Consider the following 14,849-nt stretch of genomic DNA (forward strand, 5'->3'; position numbering starts at 1 on the left):
GCCGCACAAATGTCGCTTGTTCTCAGTCACGTTCTAAACCTGGTTTGAATTGAAGCTTAAAAAAAAACAGTAAAATAAAACAAAATAAAATAAAACAAACTAAAACCCTCAGAGTTACCTTCAAATGGTGTCAGGGAATTTGTGTTTCTGTACAGTATCACCTGAGGTTTGTTTACTTTAGTTTCATCTTTTTATCGTGATGATTCACGTTCCTGTTTGTAGCAACATGTAGTTTTGGTCCTGAACTACTGTGTATTCTCAGATTTAACTGAAATGTGTGTGTAATAGGATAATTAACAACATTAACATCAGTTTTTTATTTCACTGGACTGTGGGTGCAGACACTGACTGACGGCAACGTGAAGTTAAGGAAGTCATTTTTCCTAACCTTAACCATGTTTATTTGTTGCCTAAACCTACAATGACAATCGACTTTGTGCCTAATCCCAACCAAATCCTTTTGTTTTCACATTTTTGACTGGTGAGGTTAAAATAGGCACTCCGCCCTGATGGGTTGGGACAATCATCAAACGAGGACCTGAAGAAAAGGTCGGATGTGAACATGACATAAGAGCAGTTTTGCATTATTAGTTCATCAACAAACACTTTACAGTTTGCAGTGATGCAGCTGAATATCAGCAGGGTTCGAAGCCTTGAAGTGAGGACGGACTTGTGTCAAACAAACTAAACCGACGCTGTTAGATAACCGTCTCTTATTGACAGTTGGCTGTTCAAGACGTTACAACACTCGGGAAATGTTTACCTGTGCGCTCAGGCTCAGGTGATGTAGCCTAGTTACTGCCCTGCTGCTCTAGGTCAGCTCTCGTCCTTATTGGATGAATATTGCGTTAATCCACTGTTTGCCCTCATGCATCATGGGTGCACGCTGAGAGCATCAGGGCTGTTTGATGGACTCCTCTAATAGGGACATTTAGACTAAGACTCGCCTTAGACCATTCTCAGTAATCGATTCAACAGGTTTTGGCTCCGGACCGATGACATCGCACAGTGACATCAGTGACACACAATCCTGATTGGTCGGGTGATTTAAACATGAAGTCACATTAGGTTATTGTCCAGAGGGTCTATCATGAATCATATGTTCTATTAACATGTTTAATTAAAGATATATGCAGCATTTGAATACTGTATATCACATATTACATACAGAATTAGTCGTCTGAAGTAATGTAAGACTCATGTAGACGTCACAGGGGAGAGTTTTGTGTAAGTGTGTCATCGTGGTGGCTTTTGTCTGTTCAGCATACAGATAAATCAGTTCTCTACTGTTCTTCCTGAGGTTTCATCTGTTGTGGTTTGGTAACATTTCTTTTTTTAGAGATCTTGAATTCTGTTCTGTGCTTCTACACCTGATCTATGTGAAAGTAAGGACGCACTGTCTGTTCCACTTATCCATGAAATATCAGGTACACGAGCTGCTGGGAATGTAAAACAAATATAAACCCAATATGTTAATATAATAACGCAATGAGGAGATTTAATACTGAAAATACTGTAACTTATATAATACTGACTCTGTCTTAGTCAGACTGATGAAGAAGAGCAGACGTTGAGCCTCTCACTTATATCAACATATCAAAACAGACAGAGATTTACTAAACTGTGGTGGTTGTTTTTTTATTTCTGTACACAATTTGAACTTGAACCAACCTTTAAAATCCTGAATTAACCGAGAGGAAACTTGTACTGCTCTGAGACAAAGCTCTGAATCTCATTCTCATTCAGTTGAGCTTTTATTTCGTCTGATATGTTTCTTACCGTCGACACAGGAGTCATCATATTAGAATAGAATTTGAATTTTGTCTCAGAGCTGAAGAAGAACAGTAAAGGTTTATTCTAAAGGTTCACATTTCGTGCTCTTTAACAAACATTTAGCTGGAGACAAAATGTTGTATCTGATCAGTAAATACTCTGAGTATTCATGAGTTTCTCTCTCCACAGTTTCAGGTCATTAACTGTCTCCGTCCAGTGTTTTACACTGTTCTTAAAATTAAAAAAGTAAACGTGCTGTCTCGTGATTTGTTGATGGCACCGTGTTATTCAGTGTTTCAGTAAAGATCCTGGGTGTTTCTCTGGCCCTCTCCCTCTCTCAGTAAGTCTCAGCCTGTAATCCGGGCTAATGAAGTGCGACAGATGAGGGCTCGCTGACTTCCTGATAACTCCCTCCTGGTAACAAGCTCAGGAGAGAAGCAGGAGTACAAACCATGCACTCAACGAGCCACGGAGGCTTTCTTCTTCATTCAGTGATGGTCTAAGCCAACTTTCCAGGAAATGGATTGGATGACACTGAAGACTGAATGTAGGTGTCTTAGCTCAGAGAAGAAGACGGAGGTCAGGTGCCGATCTGACAATCGTCACGTGATTTATTACTTTAAAAAACTGAACGCAGCTACAAATAAAGGAGAAACAAATAAAACAACCAAAGGATCAAAGATAGTGAAAGTTAAAGATGGATGGTTTGTGTTCCTGTTATACAGTTAATTGAATTATTTAAATTAGATTTGTTTGATTGATGTTTTAATTAAAATAACAAACATTTCCTACATTGGTTTTCAAAGTAGATTTATTTATTTATTATGTTATCTTCAGTTGTAAATTAGTTGATTCCTGCAGTAGATTAAATGTAAAATTTGTGTTCTTACACACTTAAATGTATTTTTTTCACCATAAATTAAAATCAGTAATATTTAAGTCTGGTTTATCTGTGTGTGTGTGTGTGTGTGTGTGTGTGTGTGTGTGTGGTAGAGGTTGAACGTTTTACTTTTATAGAGCTAAACTAAAACCTCCTAGTTTAAAACAGCAGCAGAAGAGAATAACACACATAAACTCAACAGGAAGAATTAAGTTCAATTTCTTTGTGGGTTTCTGTGACCTGAACTCTCAAATTAGTGCTGCCACCTGCTGGGCAACAACAACAACAACAACAACAGAAACAACAACAACGCTGAGAGGACAAGTTACAGAAGATGAAGCATCAGGTTTTACGAGAATGTTTGTGATGAGTCATTTTTGGATTCGTCATTCATGTTTGTAAACAAAACACATCGAGGCGGTTTCAGTGCTTCATCCTCCTCATGTCATCCCAGACTGACCCATCTGTTGTTGCTCCGTTTCGTCTCTAAATGACTCCTTTAAGACTCTTTATGACTCTGACTGTTAAATGAATAAATGTGAGACCAGTCTGGTCCCTCACTGATGGAGCTGTATGATGGAGAAGAATCTAAACATTTAAATTGCCTATGTCTATGTTTTGCACAGCTCTGTAAAGAATTTTATTTTTAAAGCACGTTCATCAGTGTTTAGGACAAATTCAGAGTCAGTCCTGTACCTGCAGGGTACTGCAGATATTTTCGTGTGTAATATAAAGCCAATATTTAAAGATCAAGTTCATAAATATGTCCTTTCTTTACTTTACTCCCAGTCACAGTAAATCTCTAGTAGCAGGTTCTGGTTTTAACCAGTGAGATTTACTTCATTTACTGGTTAAAACAATAAAGATCACCGGTGGATTCAGCTGTTACTAATGAATATTAATCATCTGTATGTAGATGATTCTCTGAGGGAAGTTACCTGTACTCCACTCTTTGACACCACTGTTCAACTCAACAAAGTGATTATTATTCTGTTATTCATTTAATATGAATAATTGAAACTAATGCATACTGTTTTATGGGGTGTGTCTGATTAAGTAGGATACAGCTGTTATTTCAGTGTCAGATACACTTTTAATGAACATTTCACATTGGACGTCTGATGACAGAATGACTTCTCACTTACACATCAGTAACACCAACACGTTATCATTTGGAGAATGGGTGTTTCAATTCACCTGAAAAAATATAGGTTTAACAGTCTCTCTGTTTGAGCTATGTTTTGGTCTCCACCAGCTGTAGGGCCAAACAGTGATCTAAAAGATGCTAGATGAGTAAACATTCACAGTGAGTGAATATCTGAGTGAATTGTATTTGAGGCGGTAATAATTGGACTCTTCTAAACTCCAGGTTTAAAGTGTTAAAACCAGACAGACTACGGGCTGGTTAAACCTCTTTAACCAGCCGGTTTTTATTTTCTTCACGTGGTCCGAGCGGTGTTGACGACTCAGTGTGCTGTGGGGGTGATGGTGCTCGTGTTCATCTCCTTCTCACAGATGAAGGGCCAGTACATCGAGCAGGGGGCGTCGTACCAGCTCCGAATAGCAACGCGCTCCAACACGCGTGTTTTCACGATGTAGCCGCAGTCCTCGTTGATGTGGTTGTTGGGCTCGCCAACCTCCCAAAAACTACACAGAGACAAAAGTCTTAGTTCATGATGTTTTCAAAGTCATACACAAAAAGAGAGGCAGGAAACAAGTGTGTGAACTCAAGCAATCTCAAGCAAGAGTTGAAGACGATGAAATAGAGGAACAGTGAAAAGAGGCTTAAATATTCCCATGAAAATTAAATTGGCAGAAAACATGTGAGTCAAAACCACAGGATGGAAAAACACAGAACATTCAGAGGAAGGGAAGTAATGAGGACACAAAAGAGGAATGACAAAAGGTTAGTCATCAACACATATTTATAATTGAGGAAGAGAAATCAGATGGTTATGAAAACATCTGTTGAGTTGGTTCATGGCTGCAAAGACTTAAATCATGTGTGTGTTTGTTTAGCTTCCTTCACGATGATGCAGAGGATGTGGCTCGTGTACTGATGGATCATTTTCTTGACGTGTAGAACCTATATTGTTGTCTTTCTGATTGTCAGTATTGTAAATCTAAGTACTCTGTTCTGTACACATCTACACAACAACCTGATAAAGGACTAAATAAATAAATAACTAATAAAAACACATCAAACACGGAGTTTCAATAATAGCTAAAGACAAAGTAAAAAATCAGCATATTTTACACAACCAAAGCAGAAGTGATGCTTCAGCAATTCCCTATTTGCCTCTGACACATTTGTTTTTCACCAGAGGTCAGAGGTCAAGGTCACCTGCAGTGCAGTGCCCCGCAGCAGCCTGACAGTTGTCACATAACACAGTTCAGAGCTGCTGTTTGCAGTGAGAGCAGTCAGACGTGTTATCTCCCGTCAGAACTTTAACTATTTCATGATTATTCTGTGAGGAACATGTAGCATGTTGGAATATGACAAGTGGAACATGGAGGTTTGTACAAAATCCAACAGTTGTTGATATTTTAATATGGACCAGTGGGTGACTGTCTTCCACTGGCTAAAATTAAAGGTTTGTTACAAGCCCAAAATATTTTTTTAAATATACTTTTCCAGAAAGGAACCTTTTAGTTTCTGTCCGAATTTCCAGAGAAAAGGAAGTACTGGGTTGAAATTTGCTATTTAAATAGCTTCGTCTCCTTTAATGCCCCATTTTCCCCAAACAGGCCGACGACTGTCACAGTGCAACTCACAGGCCAAAACCGTGGGCCAAAGTCCATAGCTGTGTGAGATGTCAGTGTCCAACAGAGGTAAAAGTCTGTGTGTGTGTGTGTGTGTGTTTGTCTACTGTATGTGTGATTCATTCTGCCGCCTGGAGCCAGAGGAGCAAAGTCACAGTCTGAAAATAACTAACTTAGATCTTATTAAAAGCCTCTGACTGAATTTGACAAGCTGGAGCCTTATAAAATAAAAATCTGAATTAAACTGGTTTAGATTAAGTTTTCAAGTGGCCTGGGGTCATATTACAGAAATTTCGTATCTTAATTACACATAAAAAATTTGCTACGGTGAGTTCTTCTTATCTTGGAAACTGTGAACAAGGTGAAGCCCGCTCAGTTGAACTGTGTGTCATGTGGGTCGAGGTACTTCTGCTATTAAACATCTCTGCAATATCGTAGGTAGGGAAGTTGTAAATGAGGTGAACCTACCCTCCGACCAGTGGAGTGCCATCCACCCATTTCCACTTATCCTCTGTGTGTTCGTCAGTGATCCCAAACCAGTAAGCGTTCCAGTGGCCTCTAGGAAGAAGATTCCACAGAAATGTCTGAAAACACAGAAACAAAGAACAAATAATTTAGTCGGATCAAGAAAGACATTCATCACTGGTGGTGCCGGTGGGTGTGAATGTGAGACCTGAATAACATTCCTACTTCATCACCACAGAAGATGTTGATATTGGTCAATAGGGCATCCTACTATAATACCAGCAGCTATCTGTGTGTAAGCAGATTGCCTACAGTCAGAGCCACAAATCGCTACCAATTTGATAAATCACATTGGAAGTATGTGAATTTTCTTCCCCCTCTATTTTGTGCACTCAGGTAAAAATGCCCACAACACACACAGAGTCCACAGCATGTGCTTTGCACTGCCGTTTTTTCTTTAGGTGATATCACATCTTTGTGGGATTTAGTGTGATCTACAGACAAATCTTTTGTAATTCAGCCCTTTATGCGCTGACAGGTGGTTATTCCGTATTAATAATGCTGTTGCTTCGGACTTGGCAGCAGTGTAATTGACACACTGCAGCGTGCAGCTTGTTGTTCTGTACCTGCTCCTCGGCCGTGTGGATGATAGCCAGGTGAGCCCCGTGGGTCTGGCAGAAATCCTGGCCCTCCTGCCAGCTCCTTGAGACTGTGGAAATGAAATAACAGCTGCTACCGAAGAGTTTCCAGTTCATGGGACAGGTGACTGGTGCTTGTGCTGGTGCTGGTGCTGGTTTCACATGCACACAAAAGTAAAAAAGAGAAACTGATTAATACACAAAGCACAATTGGGTATTTTTGAAGGAATCAAATCAAATGCCCCATTTATTTTATTATTATATTAAATTACAGTGGAGCTGCAGGTATTATATATCATATGACATATACATATATGGTGCCATCTACCTTTAGTGGCAGCCAGTTTGGCCTGCAGCTCCGCCTTTTCTTTCTGCAGCTCCGCCTTTTCTTTCTGCAGCTGGCTTTTCTCCTGCTGCAGTTTGTTGATGGTGGCACTCAGCACCGTCACGTTTGCATCCTGCGTCTGCTTCTGCAGCGCTGAGGTTGCTTCACCACCCGACCGAGGTTTGTTTGTATCTGTAGAACACGATGGACTAGTGAGCAGCACACTTTTTAAATTAATAATATAAGTTAACAGAAACTTAACAAAGCATATTCACCAGCACATACCAGCTGATGTGTGATGTAAAAGGAAGTTACTGATCATTTCTAAACAATATCCCCATTATTTAATATTATAAACAAATCTAAGGGATCTGAATCGAGATTGTTAATTTACATTTTATATATAAACAAGTACAATTCCCTACTCATATATATATATATATATATATATATATATATAAACTTGCATTTTAGAACGCTGTTCCCATTTAGCTTTGAACCACAGCGTATTCGATGATCTTTTTTTACTTTATCACTTCTGCATTCATTCATCTACAGAACAATTATCACATTTAAACATTATTAAAGTCTGTGCCACTTGTTGGGTCACTCTGACTCAGCAGGCAGCAGTTTAACAAGCTCATTAAAAACAGAATCACAGCATCCTGACTGGGCAGCTGTCGCAACATAATGAGCACACAGACACATGAACATTTACTGTACTGGCAGTATATAAATCACAGATGATGTTGGCAAATACGCATGAATATTTTATGTTGCAAAACTCAAATCACTGGATCCTCTTTTCCACCCTGAAACTGTCCATTCAGCAATTTAGTTTCAATACTTGTACAAATTCTTTATCTTGTGTTGTAAAGCAGATTAGAAGCTTTTCACATTCTGAATGGAGCTGAGAGTTGTTTCATCTGTAGCTGGTGCGATGATACTCACAGTGCGCAGCCACAGCTATGATGGAGATCAGCAGAACGCCGCACAGTGTAGCCAGGCAGACGGTGGCCAGGCGGTAGAGCCCGGGGCCGCTCGGTCTCACGGGCAGTCTGACTGGGGAGCCGGGATGAGCTGGAGGCGGGCATTTAAAATACAATTCTTTAATTTAAAGGTTGATGTAAGTGTGTCCAACAAAATGATGATAAGCTACTGAAATTGTTAGTGAGAGGAAACAACAAGACAAATATTTGAGGAACCCTCCAGTCAGCTGATATAATATATGATTAATATCACTGTCCAGCTGTGTAATTACATTTAAGGAACTGAAACTGTCGTATTATACAGAAAACCTGCATGCTTATAATTTTTTTCTATTTCATAATCTCTACACCTCAGTATAATCTGTCGACACCTTCTGATGACTTGTATTTTTACTCAAGCAGAGTGTTTTATCCACAAAGCTTGTCGACGACTTGTCTCTGTGTCAAAGGAGTTTCTAGGATGTGGTAAATCTAAATGTTCTGTAATCGCACCACAAAGTTTAATTAGTTTGGATGTGAGGCAGCAATCATCAGGATGTGACGTCTATCCATTTATTAGCACACAGATTCAGGATTTGTCGCACTTCTTGTTAACAGTAAAAACTGTTGTTGCTGCTTTAAGAATCATCAGTTGACGTCCATGAAAGTTGGAGCAGGTCAACCAACCTTTCCCCAGCGTATGTGGAAACTGTATGCACGTGTACATGTACAAAGCTGTGTGTGTGGTGGACCCTGGGAGAACTTTAAACCAGTGCTAACAGGATCCTAATAAAGAAAGAAAGCCTAAATACATGAAACATTTTGCTCAATACACTTGTTCTTTAGTCTGTGTTAAACTAAGTTAACCAGCTGCTGACTGGAGCTTCACATCTGTATTTTCTTCACTATTGTGCACAAAGGTCATTTTGTAATTATATGATTAAATGAATGAATCAAAAGTAACTGATGAAATTCCTCTAGTCTGTATTTATAACCATAATAATTTAAAAAAACGCGTTGTTATAATTAGAAAATCTAATCAAACCACATGTGTAACTGTATTTTCAGCTTGAACACTGAGTTTTTATTAGTAAAGTGAATCAGTTCTAATTAAAAGTATAAAATCAACATGAGGTTAAATAAACAGCTCAAACGTGTCAGTTTCTCACCGTTTGGCCTGAACTCGTCAAACGCGCCCTCGTCGTCTATCAGCTTGGAGTACATCCCCTCTGTGGCTGGGGGGCTCCCGGGGGTCGACATCTGAGCAGGGGGGGAGAAAATCAGGACTAAAAGGAAACGTTTGCAGAAAGTGTGAGAGTGGATGATAAAGTTCAGGTGAAGCTCTGGATTAATGCTCCCCCTGGTTCAGCTATTTATAAACTGTCCGCCCCCCCCCACGAGTCAAGCCCCGACGGCTGTTACTCACGTCAAAATAAAAGCATAAGACCTAATCACAAACAGGTACACAGACATTAAACAGACTATAACCCAGGTGAGGATGTAGAAACAATTTACTGATGTGAAAAACATATAAAAACAAAATGGGATTGATGGTTTCTGCAGATTTAACTGAACTACTTTCATGATTTGTGGATTTATTTGCTCTGCGTGTATTAAAACGAGTTGGTTTCAGGAAATTAAATACATTAAATACGTTTTTATGAACAACTGCTGGAAAAACATCACAATAGCATGGGAACGCGAACAATGAGGGGCTTTTATTTTGAAGGGCACTTCGGATGATTTGTGGTCCTTGTAGTTCACACAGCTCTCTGACGTGTTCTGTACCCTGCAGAGTCTCTGCCAGGTCTTGTCCAAACAACTCAGTGTCTCCTGAATGGGTCAATTTATGATCTGCCAGCTCCACCTGAAGAAACTGAGAAGAAGGAGATTTAACTGTAAATCAGTCTGCGTTATGTTTAATCTGTTCTTTTACAGGTTATTTAAAAATAATCTTACCAATATGTATAAACATTTGTGCTGCTCATGCATGAACACCTCTCCAGATTCAACTTTATTAGTAATGGGGAGAAACTGAGTGCCTTTACCTTTCTCACACCAAACTCCATGCAGGAAACATCAGATTTTAAACTTCACCCTTTCCCACACACTTTCTTGGCTGATTTGAAGTGTCTCGTTTCCAGAATTCCCAGGATTGTCTTTCATCACAACACACCCAAAGTGGGCGGTGTAAAGCCACTGTGAAAGTTAATATTTTATTGTGATCTCCTTGGTGAATCATCTCCCACTGAATGATCTCTGCTAATCACTCGTGTGGTTACGTTTCTTGGGTGTGACCCGCTAAAAGAAGCAGTTTGAGGTGCAGGGCACAAATCATGCACGGTGGATCTGCACATGATGAAGGCTTTTCTGGTTCTCCTCTCCATAATCGGTAAAATAACACTTTTATAAATATGTTTTTACAGCTGTTTGATGCAAAGTTATAAAACAGCTTTTGCTTTGTAGAATTCTGTAATTTGTGATTGTAATTATAAACTTATATAAAATACGGTAAAATATATTTTGTGGAAATTACAAATGTTCTGAAAGACTTTAACGTCACAAAAAAACAAAAAACATACAAAAAAACGAAATAGCAGAATGAGATACTGCACCATGTATGTCAAAAATAACAGAACAGTTTTATTCTGTAAAATTCTCAGGACACTGTGCAGGACAGGATCTTCTGCCAGATGGTCCAGTGGAGGCGATTGTCAAGAAGAATGTCACTTTAGAAACCTTGGTTGATCTCACGGAGAACTTCACTAAGTTTGCCTGGTCGTTCCACCGCGGCAGTGAGCTGGTACCCATCATCACCATAACCCCGACCGGGGACACTGTGGCTCAAAGTTACCAGGGAAGAGTGCTGGTGAACCGGACCAATGGTTTCCTGACCCTGATAAAAGTGGAGGCGAGGGACAGGGGGTATTATTATGCTACCATGCAAACCTCTGAATTAGTGAAGACAGGAGAAACCATGCTGAGAGTCCTGGGTGAGTCCTTAGAAGAGACTGTTGATAAACTGGCACGTGAATTCATATTATAATGAAAGGAACACTACATCTCAGTTTACTTTAATTTGTTATTTTATTATTACATTTAAAGTGGTTTCAGATTTGGAAATAATAGCTAAGTTGCAATTCAGCACCAATTAGCATTTTAAAAGTCTCATTTTCTATATTTTAGTATGTTCAACAATTCCCATTCAGACTCTAACATTAATAATAAACCGCCTCTGCTCAGCACCTGCTGATCTTGAAACTGGTTTAGCTTATTTGTCTCTGTCATTGTTCTAAAACAAGTAAAAACACATCTGTGCCGGGTGCTGTGGTATGTGTCTATATATGTTTTTTTTGTTTTGGAGCTTAGGAGATTAAAAAAAAGGATGTTCATACTAACCCCTTGTAGCACCTTAAAGAAACGTCACATTTTCCATATTGAGGATTGTTGAAATTGTAGGAATATAGAAAAGGATTCAACTTAACCTGCAGATATTTCCCTCCTAAGTTAGAAAACAAACCAGAGTTAGAACGACAGTGAATACTGGACACAATACGGACAGAAAACCACAGTATTTGATTTTCACACATTAAAAATGAGATTACTGCGACTGGAAACAGTAGATTTCTGCACTAAAAAACGAGAATCAATAAAAACAGAACAATAAACACTGGAGTTTGTCTTATTTTACCTGTGCCACTAGAGCGTGGATCTGAAAGCTGGTGCTTTTATTTTAGGAAGCCGGGAATGGTATGGACTTCCTGAGGGTCCAGTGGACGCAGTCTCTGGGAACTATGTGACTTTCCAAACCCTGATAGCTCCAGAGGACAAGCTCAGCGCCATCGCCTGGTTCTTCAACAATGGGAGTGAGCTGATTCGTGTTGTGGCTGCGAACGAACAGCGGGAGAACTTCGTGTCTGAGGGTTACTGGGGAAGAGTGACGATCAACCACACCAACGGCTTCTTGACCCTGGGACCTCTGTCAGCGAAAGACAACGGGGAATACTTCGTCAACATCTGGACTGCCAAGGGGCTGATGACCGGAGACACAACGCTCCAAGTTCTGGGTGAATTATTGTGTGTGACCTCTGTCTTCAGCAGCTGGTTAATAACACGGCAAAGAGGGAGATTAGACAGAAACAGGCAGATTGACTAAGAGCATCAGGTTAGTAACAAAGCAGACAGAATCACATTAGCAGGCAGACACGACAGGTAACAGGTAGAGTATGTAAGAAAATACTAAATTGTATGTTGTATGAGTAGTTACCAGAAGCGTGGAGAGGGCCACTTAACTTAATCTGGGTTAAGTGAGTGAGTGACTGAGAAGAAGACAAGAACTGCAGGCTGTAGGAGGTGACACTGGTGATCCTCCCTCTCCATCTTTAGCACACAGCAGCCACAAACTAACCATTAACCAGCCACTAATACTATGAACCCAGTTCACTTTTCTGTTCAACTTTCTCCTCACCTGCAGAGCCGATCTCAAACGTGACCGTCAGGACCAACGTGTCTGAGACGAGCGCTGTGGTTCTCACCTGCTCTGCTAACGGTTCTTTCCTCAAATTCTCCTGGACCAACGGCACCACACCCATCACGGCCGATAACACATGGCTCACCATTAAAGATGTGAGATTTGAACTGGACCTCACTGAAAACCATATTTAATTAAATATTTTTGACTATTTTTGTCTAATAATTTATTAATTATCTTACCTTTTATAAAGAGTTGTCTTCTGTTCATTACTTTTACTTTTTAATGACAGGAATCCACTTTCAGCACACTCACCATCAGTGGTATTCAGGCCTCAGATCTGACGGGTCAGATCTACTGCACAGCTGGCAACAAGCTGGAGGTGGAGAAAAGCAGCCCGTTCAACCTCTCCGTCATCGGTGAGTACTGCAGGGATTGAACATAGAAATGTTTTAAATAAGGTCTTGAAGTCCAGATCGTGACTCATGACTTGCATAAATGATTAATTTTGTCATTCAACAAAAACAAAGTAAAAAACAGATGTTTAAAACGTACGAGCATTGAAACACAGCTGGACTTCATATTGCACCCTCATGGCATGTTCCAACTTTCTGCAGGAAAGCCGAGAGCCGCCTGGTCAGTTACTTTTGAAAATCGGGATACCTGCGCTCTGAAGGGCTCCTCGGTACAGTTCAGGTGCTCGTACGACTACCCAGACGGGGAAACCGTCCACAAGACTGAATGGTTCAAAGGGCAAAACAAAGTCGGTGGATGGAAGCGCGCTGCACTCTCAAGTCTGTCTTCATATAAAAATCGTGTGAAATACATCGGAGACCAGGAGCACAACTGTAGTTTGGAGATTAAAGATCTCCAGGACAGTGATGCTGGATATTACTACTTCAGGTTTGACACACAGACGTATGGGTGGCGCAGTAAAGGATCAGTACATTTGTCTCTAACAGGTACAGTTCACTCATACTGATGTTAATTCTGCTTTGTAAAATGGATTTTTATTTCCAGTAGATTTGCTGTGTCTTCATCACAGGTCTGACTGCCAGGCTGCGACCTTACAGGGTGAAGGAAGGACAAAATGTGACTCTGAAGTGTGACGTTTCCTGCACACTGTCTGGACCAACTCGGATTGTCTGGTTCAGAAATGGACATCCAGTGAACAAGCCGCTGCTGTTCCAGGCCAGTGCAGAGGATGCTGGGAATTATACGTGTGCTGTTGAAGGCCGGGAGTCAGTGAGGAGCGATCCTGTGTTTCTGCACGTTCAGTGTAAGCGTAATGAAGAAGAGATGCTTTGTGTGTTAATTCAAATACATTCTCACGCAGAGCACCACACATTGAAAATGTATATATATGTATATATATTTAAATAATAATGTTTATTTCTGTTGCATTTTTTAAATCAGCGTCTCCACCTGCACCTGTAATAACCGTTCTCAGTGACTCACCATTCACGCCAGGTAGGTTAAAAACACCTTTTTGATATAATGTAATGTACATCACAGTTTCTACTGATGTGTTAATGACATTATGACATTTTGCTATCGTCACAGAAGCAGAAGAGGGTGAATTAAGTACAGTGTCGTCACATGCCACCACATCTGCTTACACCCTTACATCTTCACCTGCGACCACGTCCTCACATACAAGCACATCTTCAGATACCAGGTACGGAGACACGAGGCTGAACTGTCAGAACGTCTTAGACATTCAAAGTACCTGGTTTGAAAAGCTGCAGACGGAGCTGAAAGAGATGCAGCTGAGCTTTGAGAGGAGCCTCCGTCAGATGGAGAGCCGTACACATTCCCTTCTGTGGTCCGTGAGCAGGAGGTTGGAGCGAGTGACGGAGGCAAGGGGCCGCAACTCAGGCCCCTCTGACCCCTCTGACCCCTCTGACCCCTCTGACCCCTCTGACCAGGCTAAAACCTTCATATCCCTACGCAGCCTTCTACCCAGAAGTGTTTCAGCGGTGACCCCTTCAAGCAAACCTCCAGGCCATCGCTCTGTGAATCTGCACGTTAGAAGTCAGCATGTTCGGAGAGGCAATCACTCCTGAAAAGGAAGAGCTGCGTTAGTCCTTTGTTTTCTTGTGTTAAATAAAAATGGGTGTCATGGGCTTATTTTTTAGCTTAGGTGTTTCAGGGAGTGGGGAGAAATGCAGCATAAGTGAGATATTAAAATATTTCTAATCTCCTGTTGGTACATAGATACAGTTTCTATTATTTTTCCTGTTCTAAGTAAAAGTGTAAAATCACTTTCAGTTACATTCCAGATTGTCTTCATTTGATTATAAAAGAGGATTTTTAACAACAGGGGAGAGTGGAGAGTGGAGGAACATGCACTTCAGGCTATGATTCCCATCACTCCACCTGGACGCATCAAATATCCACAGAGTCTCTGTTTCTGTCACTATTTATGAAGAGCCTCCTTCAAAAGGGTCAAGTTTCTGTAAAATAAGGAAAATTAAAAATAGATTTTGGTAAACTGATCTGTTTTTTCTTGTTGTTGTGTAAGGATGTGCACATTTCAACAAGTCAGACACAGAAAGCAGTATTA

At 40.4% G+C, this 14,849-nt stretch overlaps 2 protein-coding genes across 5 annotated transcripts; one reads left to right on the forward strand and one right to left on the reverse strand.

Annotated features, from left to right (window-relative positions):
• Nucleotides 1-3,726: 3,726 nt before the first annotated feature.
• LOC113154033 (C-type lectin domain family 4 member E-like) lies at nt 3,727-9,182 on the reverse strand. 3 transcript variants are annotated; one of them, XM_026348033.1, is made up of 6 exons: nt 8,982-9,182; nt 7,796-7,924; nt 6,848-7,036; nt 6,508-6,659; nt 5,885-6,000; nt 3,727-4,300 (listed from the first exon to the last, which is right to left on the reverse strand). In XM_026348033.1, exons 1-6 carry the CDS (start codon nt 9,070-9,072, stop codon nt 4,120-4,122), a joined length of 858 nt encoding a protein of 285 aa, XP_026203818.1. In that variant the 5' UTR covers nt 9,073-9,182; the 3' UTR covers nt 3,727-4,119. The 3 variants fall into 3 exon arrangements, with proteins under 3 accessions (XP_026203818.1, XP_026203816.1, XP_026203815.1); XM_026348031.1 differs by having other exon boundaries at nt 6,508-6,665; nt 8,982-9,180; XM_026348030.1 differs by having other exon boundaries at nt 6,508-6,671; nt 8,982-9,180.
• Nucleotides 4,310-14,487, forward strand: LOC113154018 (basement membrane-specific heparan sulfate proteoglycan core protein-like). 2 transcript variants are annotated; one of them, XM_026347999.1, is made up of 11 exons: nt 4,310-5,169; nt 5,402-5,485; nt 9,957-10,204; nt 10,476-10,805; nt 11,550-11,879; nt 12,287-12,438; nt 12,576-12,702; nt 12,901-13,245; nt 13,329-13,562; nt 13,700-13,753; nt 13,847-14,487. In XM_026347999.1, the coding sequence occupies exons 3-11, from the start codon at nt 10,168-10,170 to the stop codon at nt 14,347-14,349; spliced, it is 2,112 nt and encodes a 703-aa protein (XP_026203784.1). In that variant the 5' UTR covers nt 4,310-5,169; nt 5,402-5,485; nt 9,957-10,167; the 3' UTR covers nt 14,350-14,487. The 2 variants fall into 2 exon arrangements, with proteins under 2 accessions (XP_026203784.1, XP_026203783.1); XM_026347998.1 differs by lacking the exons at nt 4,310-5,169; nt 5,402-5,485; nt 9,957-10,204 and having other exon boundaries at nt 10,383-10,805.
• Nucleotides 14,488-14,849: the final 362 nt, after the last annotated feature.

Source organism: Anabas testudineus, chromosome 11 (assembly GCF_900324465.2).
Source record: "Anabas testudineus chromosome 11, fAnaTes1.2, whole genome shotgun sequence".
NCBI lineage: Eukaryota > Metazoa > Chordata > Actinopteri > Anabantiformes > Anabantidae > Anabas > Anabas testudineus.